At 47.6% G+C, this 22,356-nt stretch overlaps 1 protein-coding gene across 6 annotated transcripts in view; it reads left to right on the top strand.

Moving 5' to 3' along the window:
* The window catches only part of FYN (FYN proto-oncogene, Src family tyrosine kinase), a 117,798-nt gene extending 99,677 nt beyond the window's left edge, over positions 1 to 18,121 (top strand). For 5 of the 6 annotated variants that reach the window (XM_040983909.1, XM_040983907.1, XM_040983904.1 and 2 more), the window contains 2 exons: positions 3,827 to 3,958; positions 15,627 to 18,121. In XM_040983909.1, coding sequence (XP_040839843.1) covers positions 3,827 to 3,958; positions 15,627 to 15,835 — 341 coding nt within the window. In that variant the 3' untranslated portion in view covers positions 15,836 to 18,121. The remainder of the gene's footprint in view (positions 1 to 3,826; positions 3,959 to 15,626) is intronic. The other variant, XM_040983908.1, reaches the window with a different exon arrangement.
* The last annotated feature ends 4,235 nt before the right edge of the window (positions 18,122 to 22,356 follow it).

Here is a 22,356-nt window from a genome sequence, read left to right as displayed (position 1 = left end):
CTGTTAGTGGTGTGAGAAGGCAGGGAAAGATGGACCAAATACTGAGGTCCAAGAAAAGCTCCTAGCTCCTGGTTTCAGCCTGGCCCAGCCCTGGCCATTGCACCCATCTGAGGAATGAACCAGAAAATGGAAGATCAGTCTCTATCTCTCTCTCTCTCTCTCTCTCTCCCCTTCTTTGTAACTTTTTTTAAATGAATCATACCCAGGTTACCCTTCCTTTTTTTTAATGCATATCCCCTTGTCTCACCCACCCCTCCCAGCATCTAATAATGACTATTCTGTGCTCATATAGAGGTTGGTTAGAGACTTTTCTTAGCTTTCCCTCCATCTTAGTTGTCTAGTGAAGTCTGAGTTTTGAGCATGGAGACTGATGCTAATTATGACTCAGAATCCTTAGAGTCAGAACCTTTAGGTGTCTCACCTCTGGCTGTCAGGAAGGAGGCTTCCATTTTTTGAGTTAGCAGCTGAAGCTACCGCAAGGCTTTATGTCTTGTGTAATGATCCCTCTCACTGGCTGGAAATTTCCATTCAGTGCCCATGGCTATACCACCTGTGTCTTCATCTTTACTCTAAAAGGCTGTTAGCTTCTTTGAAAGGCATCGGCAACAGAGGTGTTTGCTGAGACCAGACCACACATCCACAGGTTCTGCTTCCTGAGACTGGAGCTCCAGTGTGTCTGAAACCAGCAAGGAATAGGAGCACAGGCTGTTTGTTAACATTAAAAAAAAGCCATTAATGCTCTCCAACACCCCCACAGTGGGTGCCTAGCCCAGGGGCCACACTGGCTTTTTAGATCTCTGGCCCAGCATGCCCCTTCCTGACCCTGGGAAGCCCATGGCTCTGCTCTAGTCCTCTAGGCTTCCCTGCCCAGCCCGCACCCCGCACCCCACACCCCACACCCAGCCCTGGCTCTCACATAGGCAAGTGCAGTGGCCTGGCCTGGGAAGGCCAGTGTGTCACTCTGATTTTGAAATAAATAATGCTTTTTTTAAAAGAAGAAGAAAAAAATTATTGAAGAATGAGTCTTAAGTTCCTTCTATTTAAATCAATATATATGACTTCTTATTTTTTTATTCATTTATTTTTATTAGAAAGGCAGATATACAGAGAGGAGGAGAGACAGAAAGGAAGATCCTCCGTCTGATGGTTCACTCTCCAAGCGGCCACAATGGCTGGATCTGAGCCAATCCGAAGCCAGGAGCCAGGAGCTCCTCCAGGTCTCCCACGCAGGTGCAGGGTCCCAAGGCCCTGGGCCGTCCTCGACTGCCTTCCCAGGCCACAAGCAGGGAGCTGGATGGGAAGCAAGGCCGCTGGGATTAGAACCAGGGCCCATTGTTTATATACCCTTTGTTTTGATTTTGTGAAGGTTTATACATAATCCTTATTATGGATTCTGTATTATGAGAAAGTAATGGAGCAGACTAGCACAACTTGCTGATATACTGACCTTTTTATTTTAAATTTGTAATTATAAAATCTTGGAAAATCGAAAACAACTTTTCCAAATTTTAAGTTTGCCTTCCATCATGCAAGCACCTTCTCTGGTGCTGAATGAGTCAAAAATGGGAAGGAAGGCCCCAAGCTTGTCATTTTATTTGCAGGATTTTTCTATGCAATAGAAAAAAAAAGTTCCATTTGCTTCCCAAATGGTCAGGAGACTTCCAAACCATTTGGCCCGAGACAGTTGCAATAGGAAGGAATTCAATATAGGCTTAATTCCCTGAAGCAAGAAAACTCCAGCTGAGCCATAGTCTGGGGCTGAGTCTGCTCTCAACACCGAATCCCAGCGGTGGCAAGTCCAAAGCTGTGTGAGCAGAAGGCTCAAGGAGAGCAGCTGGGAGAAGAATGCCCAGAAAGAACAGAACAGAATAACTGTTCAGAGAGTATCACGTCTTCTCTGGACTCCTCCAGCCCTTAAGAAAACACATGAATAACTGTGGATGTGAAACAAAGCTAATTACAAATAACTCCATGCATGAAATGAGGAGAAAACTCGAGAATCACTTTTCTGCTCCAATATTCATGTGAGATGTCACATACTGAAATAGGGTTTTCTTTTCTTTTTTTTCTTTTAAATTTCATTTCACACCAGCACAGAGGAGATGGAGAGGAAAATTCTATTGCCAGAAAAATGCCAGGGTAGATTTGCTGAAGATGTTATCACACGCTGTATTTAAAACAAAAATTTAATTGCTGTAATTTATCACCCCCTCTAGTTATTAAAAACTTGCTAATTTAAAGATTTTAATCATTTGCCACTTTTTCACATAGAGGCTTTTCAGAGAAGATACCATGAAAATTTCTGATTTTCATCAGCCTTTGTACACCTTTTGGAGGTGCTCCTAAGCAGAATTAACATGTTTTAGACATGCAATTGTGTTTACATTAATACTGAGAAGTCTGTGTGTTTTTCTTTTAGTTTGTTCAGTGACATAGCAGGAATCACTGTATGATTGCTGAGGTTGAAGTGTGAGAGCCGGTGCAAGAGGCTGAATACCCTGTAACTCCCCAGGCAGGCATCTTGAGCACTGAAAAGTGGGGGGCACCCACCCTTCCTTTTGGTAGGGAAAGGATTCTTTCATGATCAGAGAAACCTGAGACATGATTCTACTGACTCTGGTGCGAATCTGCTCCTTGGTTCTGAGAAACCAGAGAGTCACTGAGTTAGGACTCCTCCTCCAAAAACGAACAGTAGGGTGGGTGTTGCTTGCACCTGTTAAGTCACCTCTTAGGATGCTTGCATCTTGTATCAGAGCTTTGTTTGACTCCTGACTGCTCTGTTTCCAATCCAGTTTTATGATAATGGCATCCTTGGAGAAAACAGATGATAGTTTGGCTCCTTGCCACCCACGTGGGAGACCTGGCTTCTTGCTTTTTTCCTGGCACAGCCCCTGGCTGTTGCCAGCAAATAAAAGATTCTCTCTCTCTCTCTCTCCCTCCCTCTATCTCTCTTCTCTCATCTGCCTCTCAAATAAATTGAAAATAAGTACTTTTTTACATTTTAAAGAAAATACCAAACATTTAACAAAGCTTTCTCTAGCTGACAGGAGATAGGTAAGGAGGTAAGGATTCATATAGTGCAGAAGAAAAAATCTACCCCAGGATAAAGGTGACTTCGTAGGGAGTAAGTGCAGCATCAGATAAGAAGGAAAGTGCGTGGAGGAGAGTAACCCATGCCGTAGACAGATGGGAGCAGGAGACCGTAGGGAAGTGCAGCCCTTCTCAGCAGACCTCGGGAGCTGCAGCCAGCATCTCCATATTGGGAGCAGCAGGATGATCGGTGGGACTGGTGTGCACTAAGAGCAAAGTCTGCTCTTACATCCCAGAGAATTCCTGGAAGGAACCCGGCAGTTTAATCCTTTGTGCATTTAGTAATGTAGCATTATTTCATAGCAAAAGAAAAATATATAGACATCTCTGCCCCAAGTCACAACTCTGTTGAAACCTACAACACTTTGATGGGGGTCAAAGAGTCAAGGTCAGGAATCCAGAGGGCCCGCCACCACCACCCAGGCCCTGTCTTTATTGAGATATTAAAGAACTGTGGCATCTGTGATGTTTCTGTGAAGTCTTCCCCTCTCACGAATCCAAAGCTGCTCCTTTGTTCCTCGGAATCACACACACACGCACACGCACACACATCCTTTTTGATGGAAAACTCAAGATCACATTGGTATGTTTCAGGTTACAGTACCAGGACCAGACCCCATGTCTCAGTGGCAGTTCATTCCTGTTGCACCTCTCTTCTGTTCCCTCTGCACCTGCTCTCGGGAAGGTGGCTTCCTGCTCTGTGTGCCCGGCGAGTAACCACGTGTCCGTTCTGCAGGTGCCAAGTTCCCCATCAAGTGGACGGCCCCCGAAGCAGCCCTGTATGGAAGGTTCACAATCAAGTCTGATGTCTGGTCCTTCGGAATCTTACTCACAGAGCTGGTCACCAAAGGGAGAGTGCCATACCCAGGTAAGAACAGAACTGTGGAAACGGGCCTCAGATGGGATGCTCTCTGACCCTCCCTGGGGAAACTGCACCCATATTCCCGACTGTCAGCCAGAGGAATGTAGCATTAAGGGGGCTGGAGGCAGACAAGCAGCCACCAGGGACATGTGCCTGGTTTGGTGTCATCCGAAGTCCACATGCATGCTCCTCAGTGCAAGGGCTCCCTCTGCTCTCATTAGGAGCCCATGTCTGTTACTCACAGGGCTGAAGCTTCCGCCCAAATGAAGCTTGCAGGCAATGTCTCTGAGAAAGAGAAGGAACAGCTCCCCGGCCCCACTCCCGCACCTCCTCCACTTTTTGATTACCCTGCAGCACTGACCCAAGGAGCCAGGCTGTCGGGAAGATGCCAGAAGCTGCTCTCTCTGCAGGCCCTGGCTCCAGATGGTCAGAGGAACCAAGAGGCACACTTGAGATGCACTAGAGAAAGCATTCCTTTCCTGTGGCTGGGCAGGCAAAGATGGGCAATAACAAAATAGGGAACAAGATAGTTACAGCCTGGAACTTTCCAGGACTATCAAGATTCTACACTCCCCAAAGAAACCCCAGGTTTAGGTTCTCTGTGCTTCAGTTCATTCTTTGAGCTGGATGAGAACGCAAAGGGCTCCAGCGCTGTTTCACCTGCACGCATTAGTGGTTACAGCGCAGGCAGGTGCTGCTCTTTGAAATGTTAAGGACATATTTTCCAGTTACTGCTGAGTGAAGGAAGAATACAGCTCCTCCTTATTCCCTGCCTAAAAAAAGGAGCTAGCTAGAAAGAAAGGGAAGGAAAAAAAAAAACCTTGATGGAAGCGATAGTGGAGATTAATGAGGAATTTAGAGCTCTTGCAAATCCTGGGCTTGTAATCATATCTGCAGTCAGAGGAGGCAGCAAGAGCAGATTAGTTTGTAATCCCTTTGTTCATTTTTTATGATTGTTTCTGGTCATCTTCAGGGAACACAGAGGCGCACATGTAAAGAGGAAGTCTTTCTGGGCTGCCACGGCCCCAGCACCCCTGGGAGTAGGGACTGGGAGAGGCAAAATTGACAGAATCCCTGGGCCCACAGTGCCAGCATAGGGTGTGGGCCGATGCAGGTGGAGGCAGCTTCGTTGGTGCCCCGCACCAGCTGCCGCTCCTGGCAGCACAGCAGGGAGGGGCTGGAGCATGGCACGGGTGTTTTTGATTTGCTTCTCCAGAGGGGAAAATGTGCTGGGCTCAGGCCGTGGCTCTGAGTTTTAAAGATGTGAAGCCACCTCATTTTTAAAATGTTTTTCATTGTCTACATTTTGAACTGATCTCTTCTCAGTCTCCCCTGGCCAAGTGTTGTGTTTATTGACATTCAGGGCGTGGTGGAGAGTTAAGGTTTTACATTTCTGAAGCTTCCACTTTCCAGGAATCCAAAGCTTCTTTGTTTCTACACTCACATGCATATACGTGCACATAGTTGCACATACGTAGATACAGAGATGCCTACACCTATGTGTGTGCATAAATAAGCACCTGTGCACACATATGCATATACACTGATACACGCATTAGCACATATACATGTGCACCATACACATATGTGCACATGCAGACATACACAAGAATACAAATACACAAACACATACATATGCACACATATACACAGATATACATGAATGCATACACACATACTCGTATATACACATATACCCACAAGCACACTCATACACAAATATATACATACACATACATGTACAAACATGCACAAACATATCTATATATACGTACACATGCACACAGAGGCCAAGACAAAGGGGTGGAGGCAGGGCCACAGGGAAGGAAGACACATATGTTTCGCTTTTAGCATGAAGAAACACAGTCTCACTTTACTACTTAGATAAGAGGGTTCCCTCATCCAGCATGGCTTCAAGGAGGGCCCACTGGGCCAGGCATTTGTCCTACCTGGGAAATGGTGCAGATAAGATGCCCATCCTCTCAGCAGACCTTGATGGATCCCTGCCACGGATAGGCAAGGCTCTGCCCCAGAGCCAAAGAGAGCAGTCAGCAAACATCCCTCCAGCAGCCCTGGTACTTACAGGCAGGGAAGATATCAACCAGCCTGATTTGGTGACTTATTTGGTATTGGAGGAGGTGACCCACTAGGGGTTTGATGATCTGAATTTACCCTCAGTGAACCCCAGCTCTTAGCACTGAGACAAGGGCCCATTGGAAGCACCTGCAGTGGGCACCCATATACAAGGGCATCAGGAAGCTAGCCGAGGAGTCTAACATAACTGCATCCAGGTGACAGCTGCTGGTATGTGGGGACTCTGAGCCTGGCCCAGCCCATAGTTCTGCAGGGGTGGTGGAGAACGAGCTGTGTGCCAGAGGTAGGGGGGAGGCCGGGAAAGCAGACCTTGGATGGTAAGCAGATGAAGGGGCGACGCAGAATCCCCAAAGCCTGGCAGGTGGGTGGCACCAAGACCTGGGAGGAGATCAGGGCTGATTCAAGGAGTAGTGGCAGGTGAGGCACCTGGGGGTGCAGCTGGAAAGGGGGACCTGGCCAGTCATGAGTAACCTGGTGGGAGTGGCGGCCGAGGAGAGAGTGCCGCAAGTTGCTCCTCACCCAAGAAAGCCATAGACAACTGTTTCCGGGCCTGTTCTCCCACAGGTGCATCGTGACTTGGTCTGTTAGCGCAGCTGTAGTCACGTTGAATGGGACTTCTGAATGTAAGAGTTCTCCTAGAGGAAGGAATGTTTACACAGTGGGTGCAGTCATGGGTTATTTACCCTAATGAAGGGTTAGAGCTGCAAAGAAATGTGTAGTGTCACCACGCCTCGTCCCACACATCTCTGCGAGAGGAAGGACCTCCCTCAACATTCTCGCTGCTTGTTGTGTGGCCATGTCAGTCAGTGTTCACTCCAAGGGGTCACGTCTCAGCTTTCCTGCACTCAGCCTGTGCCTGTGCATGCTAGCCTGGAACAGACCACCATCTCTGTCCATAATGACGTGCACTCTACTTTTTTGTTGTTGTTTTTATTTAATTATTTGAGAGGAAATGAGTCAGAGAAGTAACAGATAGGGAGACCTCCCATTTGCTTGTTCATTTCCCAAAAGCCCACAACTACCACAACTGAGCTGGCAGAAGCCGAGAGCTGAGAACTTAGTCTAGCTCTCCCACAGACGTGTGGGCCCCCAGTGACGTGAGCTAGCAACAGCTGCCTCCCTGCACCCACAAAGGCAGGAAGCTGGAGTCAGGAGCCCAAGCCACACATCAAGACCTAGGGGTCCGAACATGGGATGCCAGCATCTTAACCATGAGACTCAACTTGTCTGACCTACAGGTGATCATTTCTTGGTTGGCTGGAATGTGTTTCGAGCAATTCTTTTATGCAAGGATAGTAGAAGGTGGGAATATGTTTTGCTGTTCAGCATCTGACTTGGTGGCCTCCTGCCACCTTTGAATGCATAGGAACAGTACTTTGATGGGTGAGGATGAGGCAGGGAAGGAAGGCGTGGCCTAGAAGGGGTTTTTACCAAAGCGTCCAGCTATCATTGCCCAGAAACGGGCCGCTGAGAAAGAACTGAGAATGGAGTACATGAGCTGTGACCAAGGAAAAGGCAAGTGGATTAAGAGAGAATAAAACCTCGGATCGGTTGGTTAGTCAGCAAGTTTTGTGAGCAAAATAGATAAAATGAAAGGGAAAGGCAGTCTCAAGCTGGATGAGAGCCCTGAAACCACACGATAAATACTGGCTGAGGATGCCCAGGAGAGCAGGAAGGCAGGAGTGGCACCCCCTGACCACAGAAGGAAGGTTGCTTCCAAGGTTAGGACCAGGGGTAGACACAGTTCCAAAGACTGGCATCGCATTCCAGCTCCGGCAGCAGCCTGAGCTGGTACATTCTCAGTGTTATAGCCTAGCTTGCTCTTTCTGTACCTCGGGCTTTGGGTCACTTCTTGCCTCAAGATTAGAACTGGTGGGTTATTATATATATGAAATTAAAACACTGAAGTGAAAGCAGCTTTCTGAGTATGGTACATAGAATCATGACACTTGACCTTCAAAACCTCTCTCGACTTATTCTTCTTCTCTCTGCCTCTACCCCCACTGCTGGGTCAAGCTGTCACACATTTGTGTTGTGACCTTTCTGTGGGGCTTCCTGCATCCCATGCACGACCGCCATTCCCTGTCACTGTCACGTAGAATTACCATCCCAGAAAACAAACCAAGTGATCCCGGGCTTCTAGTTAAAAACACCAAGGCTTTCCCCTGCCTTCTAGATGTACACTCGAAGCTTTCATTTGGCATAGCCCTTCGCAAACCTTTCCTTTCAGTCTCTTCGCATATATTTACTGAGCTCTGTGTGTGCCAAGTACTTGTTCCAGTGTCCCATCCAGCAGGACAGTCAACGGGGGTCGCAACCACCTAGGAGAGAATGAAGGGGACAAGAGACATGAAGAATGGACAGCAAGACAGGATGTCTGATCAAGCTGTCAGTTTATTGATTTTAATTGAGGGTTTTTATATTCTCCAGTAACTAAGGCTCAGGGAGGAAAGGAGAAACTGGGATGCAACCATGGTCTCAAGACCGATTGTTCCTGAGCAGCTACCATATCAACAATAGTAACCAGCATATCGACAATAGCATAGGTAACCAGTAACAAGATGTCAGCAGGTACAGCATAAATCACATTCTGAAACAGTTGCTAGAAACAATTGAAGCTAAGTATGTGATTAGTTTCATAACTTCTTTCCCAAGCATCTAGCCAGCCGGGGATTTTCCACTGGCCCATAGTTCTATATTCAAAATGGCTTCAGTGTGGCTATAGTACATGGCTCCTGACATTCCAGGGCACCAGAAATAGAGCAGTAAACCAACAGATGAAAAGTCCTATCTTTTTGAGCTCCATTCTTCTTGAAGAAGGCAGACAATAAGCAAAGATAAAGAAATAAAATATGTTGGCAAGTGCTGATATAGAAGAAGATGAAACGGGGAAGGCAGACTGGGTATCAGGAGAGGGTGGCAAAGGGGGTCATGAACATGCAAGGCTCTCTTGGACTCTGTGTCTGCCTCAGGCTCCTTCAAACTCCAGTTAAGCCTCACACCCAGCCCCACAGCTTGCTTCCATGCCACCTTGCTCCTTTTCTGATTGTCTGTCTGACCCTCTTACCTGCCCCAAAGGGAATAGAGTTTCTGTGTATTCCCAGTGTCCAGCACCGTGTCTGCCCCATAGCAGGCTCTCAGTAGAAGTTGGTGAATGAATGAGACAAAAGAAGGGAAAAAAAAAAAAAAAGAAAAGGTCCATGAGGTGTGGGAAACAAAATATTCAGATCCGCCCATGGACTGCAGAGCCTCTATGAAACTGATCCATCATCATCACAAGTAGGTGGAGTATGTCCTTCCCCAGCTGCAAGGCGGCCTTCATCCTCAAAGTTGCACTGGAGACCCAACCCTGCAGCCCATGGAAGCTCAGGGTAAAGCAGGTCCACAGTGCCCAGGCCTTCCTATGCCCTGGTTCAGGACAAACACCCATCGCAGGTGTCTGGTGGGGCCTGAGGGAGTTGGACCACTGACTCAAGCAGACAGCATTTCTCCCTGGGTTAGAAACACTTTCCAATCAGCTGGCAAGGCACAGCTGCCTGACTTACTAAGCACAAAGCCATTCATTTGATAATGCCATGAAGAGGCAAGGGCAGTTGGTGAAACTAGGGCTACCGTCCTCAAAGAGTTATCAGTCCCCCTCCACTCCTCCCTTTGCCCTTAGAGCCTCAAACCACAGACTGAAATCCCTCGGTGCTCACATGCCATCAGGAGGGTGGCAGGCCGGGATGAAACCTGTCACCCCAGCCCAGGGTGTAGTGTCCTTTGCCCACCCTGCCCCCACCAAGGAGCCTCGGAGCTCTGCCCGTAGCTCACAGTGTTGCCAAAAGAATCCAGCCTGGATGCCCGAGGGTCCCACCACCACCCCACCTACTCTAAGGTGGTGACAGTGACCCACAGGAGGCAAAGATGTGGGCAGAAGGCAGCCAGGGGGATTCCCACAGGCATCCACATTGTGCCCCCAACTTCTCAGCTGTGCAGGTTCACAGCCCTGGTCGCAATAACCTCAGCCTCTCTTACACACCTCCTTTGCTGGGACAAAAGGCTCCTTTATGATACCTGATCATCATCAGCTGTAAATAAACCATGTGTGTTTCAGCACCAGAGCAGCTGCCATCTCTGTATTAGTACAGAGGACTTGATAAACACAGCTGCCCTGGAGTTGTCTGGTAGAATGGACCTGGAGAGACAAAACTGCTCACTGCCATGCCTCTTATGACAAGTCTTTCATGTTTATCCATACTTTTTGATCAGCAGTGTTCTGCCTGGAATTTCTACTTTGATCCCAAGTGAAAAGCCTAACTTGCAGCCTCCCAGTTTCTCTGCTAGCCAGAGCATGCAGGCGTCCCATCACACAGGCACTTGCAATGGCGCAGGCTATGCTGACCAAGCACCTCGGAGCACTAACATGACACCCCCTCAGCAGATCAGCAGATCAGCAGACAGGGGGGCCTCTCAGAGGGCTAGGCTGAAAGCAGGGGGAGCTGCAGACAAAGGCCTCGTACACAGGATGCTGTGATTTGCTTTGAACAGAAAGCTCAGTTTGCACAGGTAACATGGCTATCTGATCACCTAAATGCCATACCCATCAGTATTTAATTATGCAGGAGGCAGGAAAATCCAGGTTCTTGCATCCCAAAGTTAAATCCAGGTGCAAACCTCAACAGATAACAGCTCAAACCCATAGCTAAGCAGATAGGGCCCCTCTGAGATCTGTACTGAGAAGACCTGCAGACAGAAATCTGTAAAACCCACTCTTGGGTCACAGAAGACAGTGACTCGAGCAGCCAATATCACAGCGAAAGGCAAAGCTGTGTGTTGACAGTCTGAGGTCAGGGAAGGCAGGTCACCCACAACCAATGCACAGTTCCAAGTTCTGAGAAGTGACATGCATCTCAGGGCTCTGCCGACCCAAAGTCACTTGTGTTTCCTCCCGTAAAGGATCTCAGAGAAAAAGGGAGCATTCGGGGCAGGGAGACTGCAAAGGGAAGGAGACAGCAAAGAGAGAAGGCAGACAAGTGCACGTGATAACAGGGTCTGGCACAATGGCTCAATGGCTAAATCCTAACCTTGCAAGTGCAAGGAACCCATATGAGCACTGGTTCATTTTCTGGCTGCTCCACTTCCCACCAAACTCCCTGCTTACGTCCTGGGACACCAGTAAAGGATGACCCAAAGCCTTGGGACCCTGCACCCACATGCGAGACCCATAAGAAACTCCTGGCTCCTGGCTTCCAACCAGCTCATCTCCGGCCATTACAGCCATTTGGGGAATGAGCCAGCAGACAGTTCTTTGTCTCTTTTTCTCTCCATAAATATGTTATGCCTTCCCAATAAAAATTAAAAGTGGGTACAGGCCGCTTGATCAAAGACTCAGCATCAGAGTTTGGGTTAGACCCACTGGAAATAGCAGTTGGTCCCTGTGTTTGGAAGCCTAAGATCCAGGTAACAGGACCCTCCCATGGCAGGATCTGAAGGAGGAGGGACTGAAAGGTTAAACTGCTGAGGGCCATGGGATTGGACTCTTACGGGCATGACCCTGACCAAGGCCAGCAAGGGAGCAGAGGGGCAGGTTGCTCACCCCTGGGTTGGAGAGGGCAAAGGAAATGGGGCAAGGATGTCAGTGCTTGCTGGCTGCCTAGCCCTGTGCCTCTTTCAGGCTACAAACCAGGCAGCCCCACAGTTAGATGTCACTGCAGGAAACCTGTTAATCCAACTGTGGCAATTTCCCTAAGATGTGCCCCCACACCAAGCCCCAAAGAAATCTCCAAGAAAAAAGCAAAAATCCCTGGGTACCCTTTCCCACATCTATCCACTTTCTCCTTTACAAGCACAATAGGGCCAGCACTGTGACAAAGCAAGCTAAGCCACTGCCTGGGACACTGGCATTCCATATGGATACCAGTTCAAGTCCAAGCTGCTCCACTTCTGATCCAACTCTCTGTTAATGTGCCTGGGAAAGCAGCCAGAGATGATCCAAGGGTTGGATTGCTGCATCCACATGGGAGACCTGGGAGAAGCTCTGAGCTCCTGGCTTCTGCCTGGTCCAGTCGTTACCATTACAGCCATTTGGAGAGTGAACCAGAAGGAGGAAAATCTCTCTGTCTCTGTCTCTCACTGTTTCTCTGTAACTCTTGCAAATAAATGATTCATTTAAGAGGAACAAACACGATAAAACCCTCTTCTTCACCCATGAGAATGGCATCGAGTGAATGGGGTAGCTGTCCCCTCTCTCCTGACCTTCCTTAGCTCCATGGCCTTTGTATTCCCTTCCCATTGGCTCCCTTCACTGCTCATTATTAGGTAAAGCCAAAATCTTGGGGGAAAGTGGCTAAATGAGAGGAAGTAACAGTTTTCCTTCTAAACTGAAGTGTGATAGCATTTAAAATATATATGTATATAGATATAGCTATACAAGCCCATATTTAGAGTAGTGTGAAGAATAAAATCCATTTGGCTGAAATAGAAATTCTTGAAATAATGCCATTTGCAAAGTTCTTGCAACTGAGAATACTATATATTTAAATATCACCACCAGCCATTTACTGCGCTATTGTCATGAAAATAAACACTGGTTTGACCAGTGCTGAGTTGGCACAGCTTCGTGGTCACGGGGGTCCCCCCATGAAGGTGGCAGATCCGTGGGTCAGCTGTGTGAGTTCTGGCACATGGACGCTGGAAAAGAGCTAGTCCGGTTCCAGTTGTCATTGTCAGCCAAGCCCTGTGTCAGATATCCTGTTCTTCTGGCAGTGCTGTCATTAGTATGTTTCAACTTGGCCCCAATGCAGGAAACTGGTTACATAAGTGTCCCCTCCCCTCTTGGTGCTTTGTGAGGTCTGGGAGAAGAAAGCATGAGAAGGGAAAGGACGAGGTGGGGAGTGGGGAGGAGCACAGGTGGAGCCGGGACTGGGGGACATGTGAGCCCACTGCCACGGCTGGCTGGCTGCAGTATGCAGTTCCTGGCTGCAGCAGCCTTTGGGGGCTGCAACGTGCTCATGAGATTCCAGTGAACTTATCTGCTGTGAGTGAAGCTGACACTGAGTCCTGCGCGAATGGGTTTGACCCTGGTGGCCACTTCAAAGTTTCTGTTGGCAGAGATTGAGTTAAAAGTTGTGGGTTTTTTTTTTTTCCTTTTTTTAATGAAATCTTTCCATTGGAGCTTTTTTTTTTTTAATGGAATGAGAGATTGAGACATTTACTGACATAAGCTGCACAGAGCAAAAGGGATGGAGCGTCTGAGAGCCAGACTAAAACTTCAGGAGGCATTGGCGGGATGGGGGAGGGAAGGCAAGTGCTGTAGCCACCTGCAGAAGGGCCTGTCATACCTCCAAGACTCTTGTCTTTTCTCCAGTTCCTATGGGTTCCCAGCAGAGACAGTGATGGGAGGGATTTCTTCAGGATTAGATTCTGTGGTTCCTGAAACCTTAGGGACCCTAGGCCCGGACTAAACAATATTGGGAGCGAGAATGGGGACATGTAACTCCACTTTCTTCCTGACCCTTCCTGCGGGCTGGCTGGCAAGCGGCAACACTGTCATTTTTGCTGAGGCTTCTCGGCCAAACCCCTAATCTTACCCCAGCCCTACCCCTGCCACCCTGCCCTGGGACCTGACAGGTCTCACATCAATCCCAGGGCAGTCTGTGGAGTCAGTATGTTTCTACTCTCTCAGCTAGCAGCCTCCCTGCAGGTCAGATTCTGTCACCAGCTGAGGTCAGGGAGACCAGTTGTGCTGTCCAGGAAACTGCACCAATTCCCTGGTTTTCAGAGTTTTGCTGGGCTCAAGCACTAGGGCAGGCAAATGCCAGGACACTGTGTCCCATGCCCCCTCTGTGTGGGCCACTGCCAGTGAAGGGTGGCTTGTGGCCTCCAACTGGATGCCCTTCCTGTGGGTGCTTCTGGCTTCCTCCCATACCCCCCATGCTCTCAATCGTCTGAGCCTTCCAGCTAATGAGTTACAGAGCTGCTAGAGCACCCACCTGAACAAGGTGTCTGGCAGGGTCCCAGGGGACTGACGATTCTGTGGTTGGCAGCCAGGAGGAGCTTGGAACCAGCCAGCTCTGAAGATAACAACACAGCAAGGAAAACTTGTGACATGGCCAGGAAAACCCAATGTCTCTGAGCCAGAGGTGGGCTAGGGAGGGGGCAGAATGTGCTCTAAGGCCAGACCCTCCCGGGCTGCAGCCAGCAACTTGCCACCTCCCACAGGCTAGAGAGAGCCACCTGCAGCATGTCATGCTGTCCTGCTGGTTAGGACTCTGAGAGGCAATAAAACTGAGTGGGGGAAGGACTCCAGGTTTCTGTAGTGTTTTGGAAGCAGATTCTTGGCTTTTGTTAACCAACCAAGTCAGGAATTGGGAAAAACTCCAGATTACAACCTGGAGGCCAAGGAGCAGCCAGAACACGCGAGTGCTTGGTGAAGAGCTGGCAGAAGTGACACGGTGGAAAGGCGGTAAAAAACGAGAGAGTACCACCTGGCAACAGGGGTAGGACAGGGCTCCAGGCCCTCACCTCACTTCACCCGGCATGTGCTGTGGACTCTCAGAAGGCCAGCAGGCAGAGGCTGCACACTCAGATCCCTCAGAAAGCCAGGGAGGGGGCACCTTATACATGTACTGGCTGAGGGGGTCAAGAAGCACCCCGCCTCCCCTCACATCATGTCACCACACCCCCAGCGCACTATTGAGTCACCAGGCCAAGTTGGTGCTCAGCCATGTTGGCATGAGCTCCCATCACAGATGGTGGGGCTCCAAGAGTTTGCCCGAGCATAGGGCAGTGAGTGGACTGGTAAACTTCATGAACAGCCGAGTGCTGCTATAAGCAAGGGGGCAGCCTGCGCTCACAGCCCTGGGGCTTGGGGGTCAGGAAATGGGGTGAGCTTTGGCTGTTTTGTTCATATATTTGTATCAGCTGTTTTAAAGCATCACTTTACTAACAGTGACAACCGTGTGAAGGCCAGAGGCCAGTGGGCTTGGGCAGGCATAAATATCACAACACCGTGTGTGCCACGCAGAGCAGGGGTCAGCAGAGGCAAGTCTGGCTCCCAGCCTGGTTTGGTTTTGTATGCTTTTCAAGGTTGTAAAAAATGAAAGAAAGAAAGAAAAAAAAAATAGAGACCGTATGCAGCCTACAGTCACGAATGTTTATTCCCAGGCCTTTCACGAGGAGAATTTTTCTGGTCCCATACAAAACATCTCCCTCACCCCTCAGCATTCCTTCCAGCCCCTTCTTGGAGCCTTCCTGCCTACTTTGCTAGCAGCCACCGATCCACTTTCTGTCAACCACAGTTTTGCCCCTTCTAGATTTTTACATAAATGAAGTTACTCAACATGTTGCCTATAGTGTCCGGCTTCTCACACTGCCCACACTTTGAGATTGATCCCACAGGTTTGGGCACACAGTCCTGTGTTCCTTCCTTCCCAGTGACAAGGGATCCGGCCAAGGGTGGGATCCCAACCCTCGGAGGAGGTGGGCTTTAAGCACATGCAGGTTCCAGGTAGAAGAAAGGAGCGCAGTGGGTACAAGTGGGGAGGGCTCAACTCAGCCGGCCGGAAGGTGCCCACTCTCGTGGCCGCTGTCTTTACAGGCATGAACAACCGGGAGGTGCTGGAACAGGTGGAGCGTGGCTACCGGATGCCCTGCCCGCAGGACTGCCCCATCTCTCTGCATGAGCTCATGATCCACTGTTGGAAAAAGGACCCCGAGGAGCGTCCCACCTTTGAGTATTTGCAGAGCTTCCTGGAAGACTACTTCACCGCCACAGAGCCCCAGTATCAGCCTGGTGAGAACCTCTAAGGCCACCGCCATGGACAGCGACTGACCGGCCACAGTGTCCCCAGAGAAAAGACCTTTGTCCCAGAGGCTAGTCCCTCCTTCCCCACTAGCTTTCAGTTCCGTAGCCAGCTGCCCCGAGCGTGAGCCAAGAGGCGAGAACCGGCCAGCATCAGATTGCATGTGACTCCGAGGCTGACGAACGTCCATGGCCCTCATTAATGACACTTATCCCCAAATCCGAACCTCCTCCGTGAAGCATATGAGACAGAACCTTGTTATTTCCCACACTTGGGAAAATGCATTGTATCGATGTTATGTAAAAGGCCAAACCTCTGTTCAGTGTAAATAGTTACTCCAGTGCCAACAATCCTAGTGCTTTCCTTTTTTTAAAATGCAGATCCTATGTGATTTTAACTCTGTCTTCACCACCTGATTCAACTAAAAAAAAAAAGGTATTATTTTGCAAAAGTGGCCTCTTTGTCTAAAACAATAAAATTTTTTTTCATGTTTTAACAAAAAACAATCAGGACAGGTGTTTGGTTTTTTTTATATAAATGCTTATACGTGTATATATATAAAATGTATGTCTCTGTATATATACCATGTGGGTGCTAATGTATGACCACGGCCAACATGGGCCACGCAGCTTAGGACCCACAGTGAGGGTTTGACTGCAAAATCAGCATCAAAAAGGACTGGTATCGTTCTGAGAACCGGTGGTCTCATTTTTGGCTTTTCAAAGCATGACGGTTTTTTCCATCTGGATTGTACTTTTTTTCCTTCCCAACTGCACCTGTCGATGGACGTTCCTTTGACTCTTTACAAGACACACTCCAGGGCTGAATCTGTAAGCTCTGCTACCAGGATTTGCTTCAACTCACTGCAACTATTTTTCTTTTCTGGAAACTTAAAAGTGAGCCAACTTAAGCCAACAAACAGCCAATACTACAAAGGGAACTGGAAGACGGAAACCACACAGACTTCTTACAGTTAAAAGAAAAATGAATGCAGAAATGTTTTTTGAATTTTTTTTAATTTAATAAACCTTATAGCCACATGTAAATGGTCTAAAACCCATAGCGTTGTAGTCAAGACAACCTGCTAAACTTTCTCATGCAACTAAAACTGAAGGGGAAGGGGGAGGGTGGGCGAGGGTTGTATGTTTCCGATTGTAAAATGCGCGTGACAAAGCTCCTGTCCCGGCTGACAGCGACTTTCTCCGCCTCCAAGGTTCTCCCATGGAATGACTATGCACTGCTTTACATCTCCTGGGGGTGCACAAGGACAAGTGTTACATTTTCAGTCGTTGTTTGTACCAACCTTGAATTACGTATGTTGCACAACAACGGATCAAAACTCCTATTTCTATTGAGTTTTTAATACTGAATAGCAACTCCAGAGGCCTAATTCCTTTTTTGTTACGATTTATTTGTGAGTTCACATTTTTAAATTGTTTAACTTTCTTAATTTAGTAATTAAAGAAAGAGCATTTTACATTTGAACAATTTTTGGATTCATTTGTTTAGATCACAGAAGGTACTCTGGGAGTCCTGGGAGTCACCTGCCCCACTCCAGATGCTAAGGGGTCACCTGGTGGCTCTCCACGGTGTAATTGCCAAATGACAGAAGCAGCGCAAACATCTGGAGAGTCCACACTGCCCCTTTCTCGCCCACCATCTCAGGGCTAGGCAGCTGTCTAGCTAATTCAGAGGTTTGTTAAAGCAAGACGGGGCATACACTAACATTTTCATTCATCAGATTTTCTCTAACTGGAATTTGCTGTGTCTCACTGGCAGGAGATGTGTATTTCTCTCTGGCCCTCCACTTCATCAGGGTGGGTGAGAGGGAAGCGGGGACCATGCTCATGGTCTCAGCCTGCTCTGCCTCGCTTGCTATTGCACAGTGAGCTTTCCTGGCCCCTCTGTGGAGATGAGAGATGGGCAAGAATCATCCCGTAGCTCTAAGAGCCCGTGATTCTAAGACCGCTCATCTTTATGGCATATCCCGCAGCAGGATGGCTTCATGTGGGGATGACCTTCACATTTAGCACTTCCAACATTTAGGTTTTTTGTTTTTGTTTTTTATTTTTTTGTAAGGAGGTGAAGGAAATATTTCTTGGTAACCAAAGCTTTATGGTTCTGTTTCAGGTGCTCAATTGATATATAAAACTTTAAAGATGATATGACATATCATTACTAGCAACCTTGTGAAATTTGATGGACATGTTCTAGATGTTTTTAAAGATAGCCCTGTTTTTAATCTTCACTTTCTATTAAATTGGGTAATTTGCACATACCCTCTTAAGGATTTTGGTCTATGTTTTGACTCATTCAAAAAAAAAAAATCCAAAGAAAAAATAACCTCTGTTTTGAACAAAAATTCTTAAGGAAAAAACAACCTTTTCAGTCCAAACTATAGCCTTGAAGTCATCGGTTGAGTTCATTGTGGATTCTCTTCTATGAAGCAAACCTTAGATCTTGGGTCAACTTGCGGGCGGTCTTAGGAAATGCATCCTGCTGCATCTACTCTGCAGTGCTTGGAGCAGGATTGCAGAACAGAGAGAAGCTGGAACACAAAACGGAGAGCTGTCATGTTTCCTCATCCAAGAGGCTCACTATTCTCCAGAGATCCTGAGGTCAGCCGGCCCGGTACACAGAACATTACCTCACAGGTATCTCAGCATCTCTGAGACACCTCTCTCCCTAAAAGTTGTATAAGTTTGAGATGAAGAAGTGAAGTCTCTCTCCAGAAAGTTATTTTGTTAGGAAAGAAAGGTCCACCTTTAATGTCTTGTGATGGGGAAGTATTTTTTGCCTTCAGTAACCTGCTAGAGACTGGGTGTGGCTAGGTTCACCTGGATACATGGGCATCTGGCAATGCTTTATGGGAGAAAGAACCTTCCTATCTACTTCTAATCCAGCTCTCCCTGCTCTGCACCTGGAAAATCAATGAAAGGTGGCCCAAACCCCTAGGCCCCTATATCCATACAAAAGACCTGGAAGAAGCTTCCTGGCGCCTGACTTTAGAACAGTGAGACAACAGATGGGAAGATTTATTCATTTTCTCTCTCATTCACTCACTTGCTCGCTCCCTGCCCCTCTCTCTGTATCTCTAACTTTCAAATCAATAAATAAATCTAAAATAAAATCAATAATACACACATCAGAAGAGGCAATCTACAATGCTCAGATGTTGTAAACGTTGGCAAAGGGATTTTTGACTAGCCATTTCCGCTGCAGCACCTGCAGCCATTTCCCCACAGCCCCCTCGTTCATGATGTACCATTGGGCAGAGTCCAAGGAGATGCCATCGCAGGTATTAGTACACTGGGGTGCAAGACCCTGCAGATGGTGCATCTGGCTTTGGCCTGGTCATGGCACAGAAAGTCATGTGGGAAGTTATGGCTTTTCATAAGAAAGTGAAGGATGCAGAGTAATCCCTCACACACAGCCACATGGCCAGATTTCCTGACAGCACCAAGGGGTGTTCACCTTCCTCGAGGAAGATAGAAATCCTCCTGTGGCTAATCTTCCTTTGCTCCAGAGGTGTGGTTGTTTTGTTTTGTTTTTTTCAAGTAGCAGTGAAGCTGCAAACTTTCATCTGCAATTTCCTAGGGGGCCTTCCGGATTGATTGTGTATTAATTGGAGGTTGTTTTGTGAGCCTAGAAAGAAGGCAAGGTTTTCAACAGCAAACAAGAGAATTACATGAAAACTCACTGCAAAACGGTGGTGTCTCAGGACAACAAAAACCTCACAGGTTTCCTTTGAATAAAATTATGTTTGGTCCATTTGTGCCTGAAAAGTATTTTAATCGATTTTTGTGACTTTGTTAGTTTTTTCACCACTACAAATTATCCTGTTGGAACTCAATTAGGCTATCCAAAAATATTTTGGCTAGATGAAAAAAAAAGTGACAAGGAAAAGGAGGAATGATTGGCTTTGATTTGGAGAGAACTAGAAAGCTTAAATTTCAATTTAAAAGCAGTATTGTAGGCTATAGATTACTAAAAGCAATTAGTGATTGTATTTATTCAAGTCTCAGATCACAACTACAGAGAAAAATTTTAAAAACACAGTTAAATATCTTTGGAATAGCAAGTAGACCTTCATAATTCATGTGCAATGTTGTTTTAAAGATTTTTTTTTTAATGTATTTGAAAAGCAGAGTTACAGAGAGAAAGAAAGGGGATCTTCCATTCTCTGATCTACTCCCCAGATTGCCCTAATGGCCAGGGCTGGGCCAAACCAAAACCAGAAGTCTGACCCTGAACTGGATCACTCCATCTGCTATGTGGGTGGCAGGCAGCCAAGCATGTGGGCCCTCTTCTGCTGCTTTTCCAAGCACATTAGCAGGAAATTGGATCAGAAGCAGAACAAGCAAACCAGTGCACACACTGCAGGCCACAGGTGGTGGCTTAATCCACCATACTCCTACACCACAGCCTCCGCCCTCTCAACTTAGGTTCCCAGGAAATGTTCACAGTGAGTTCCAAATCATACCTCACTCTATCCCAGCACAAAAAATATTCAGAATCTCACCAAAGGAGACAAACATGTTTGTTTTAAAATTTTTACCCTGAGGTCTAAAAGTAGGTATAACTGGTTTCCCAGAGTGGCAGGAGCTATCTTACTGAGAATGTTTTCTGTGGTAAGTGAATGTTCCCCCAGCAGAATGTTCCTCTCCAGGATGCTGGCCCATTCTTCTCACCAGGGGCTATGCACCAGCTGGGCGTGTCACAACCCTACTCTTCTTCGACTGTGTTTTCCCTGCCAGAGAGAGAGCACCTTTGAGAACAGACTTGGGATTGTTCGCCCTGCACCCAGGCCAAGGATGAGTTCCTAGCAGCTGTTGCGATGCCCCCATTCAGTCATTTGAAGAAGGCACCTTCAAACCAAGCTCTTCCCTGAGAACGGACTATGCATCTGGGTTTTTCTATGTGTGACCTGCCTGTTGTGAATGTATGATATGTTCAAGACAGGATCTGAAGGCCTGATCCATAGCCTGAAGTGAACACTGTTGGTGCTTTCCAAGCCTTTCTCCAGACAGCCATCCCCAAACCCGCAGGGGTCAACTAGCCCCTCTTGAGCCCTGAGGACTCTATGGAGTCAACAGCACCGTGGTGATACATGCATCACCTTGGAGGTTTCACGTTGTGATTTGATATTCCACTCCCTAAGCAAGACCCCCAGCTTTGTCTTCACAGCAGGCTCTTTTCCCAGACCATCAAATTTTGCAACTTTTCCCAGCCCGTGGCTAGTGGCTTCCCTGGCATGTCTCCGCCTGACTCGGAGCTTCCGCACCCCATATGAAAGGTAATGCGAGGAGTTGCTGCCCATAAAACATTAATACCAAGGAGTCAGTATTGAACAGGGGAGGGACGACATAGGGAGTCTCTTATCTGATTTCCATTTTCACCCCAACAAACAACAACCTCTTCACTGACAGTAATACAGATTAGGGAATTTGATGGTAGGAAGAAAGAAGAGCCACCTGAAAGTTAAGGAAGATCTGATTAGGTAACCTGCTGAACCAGGATGCATCAAGTGGGAGCAGAAAGGACACAACATTGGACAAGGAGGAGGAAACCCAAGCTGGAGTGAGAGGAGTCCCTGGCAAGGCTGATCAAAGCAATGGTTAGAGGTGCCTATGACCGTGGATGTGAATAAGGACTCAGCATTCATTCCTGCTGGAGGCACTTGTTTGTGCTTAATATTACACTTAGTGCTTGAAATTCAATGGGAGATGCTATCTGCAGTCCAGGGAGGATGGCAGATCCACACGAATGGCTGTAGGAGCTCCCTTACTAGATGGCAGGACAGGTGTTAATAACCAGTGACACCTGGCTCAGCATGGGCCAGTCCAGGAAAGAAGTGACTCCGGGATGCTGGAACCTGGCCTGAAAGACAAATAGAGGTAGGGTTGTATAGTGCTCAAAAGTGGGCCACAGTGTCTCATGCCTTTGAATGGGCTTCCTTCTGATTTCCAGCCCTTATTAGGAACTACTTCCTGCTTTTAATACAGAAGGTGATTAGCAAACAGGGTTAAATGAAGAAAAAACAAAACGCACAAAACCGCACACCTGTGTGTATGTGTGTGTGCTCTGCTGTGTTTGCTTCTCTCTCTCTTTCTCTCTTGTGTCTCATGCATACATTAAAATGACATATACGGGCACATCATTTATTCTGATTAGTAGCCTGCTAAATGGAGAGGGTGGCAGATCAGACCATCCAAGGACAGTGAAGGAGGCTCGGGCAGACTGTTGGCTCCAGTGGCCCAGCTGGGATGTAGCTTGAAATGCATTTCTAGACTAGCAGAATCCAAGGGATGCTGGGAAAGAAGCTGTGATAACTCCTCTTTAATAACATTATGTAAGGGGCTGTCTGCCATCCCTGAGTCCCTTGCCATTCTCTGTTCTTTCCAGGTCCTAACTGAAGCTTTCTGTTCGCAGCTTGGTGTTTTCTGCAAAGTTAGGAAGGAAGGAAGGTGCTGGCAGTTGCAAAGGATTCTGGTTGTTTTGTTCTGCATGTTTTTCCTTTGGTTA

This window comes from Ochotona curzoniae, unplaced genomic scaffold, assembly GCF_017591425.1.
Source record: "Ochotona curzoniae isolate NIBS_2020 unplaced genomic scaffold, NIBS_Ocur_1.0 contig_3819, whole genome shotgun sequence".
In the NCBI taxonomy this organism is placed as follows: Eukaryota; Metazoa; Chordata; class Mammalia; order Lagomorpha; family Ochotonidae; genus Ochotona; species Ochotona curzoniae.
This window is presented reverse-complemented; position numbering and strand designations above follow the sequence as displayed.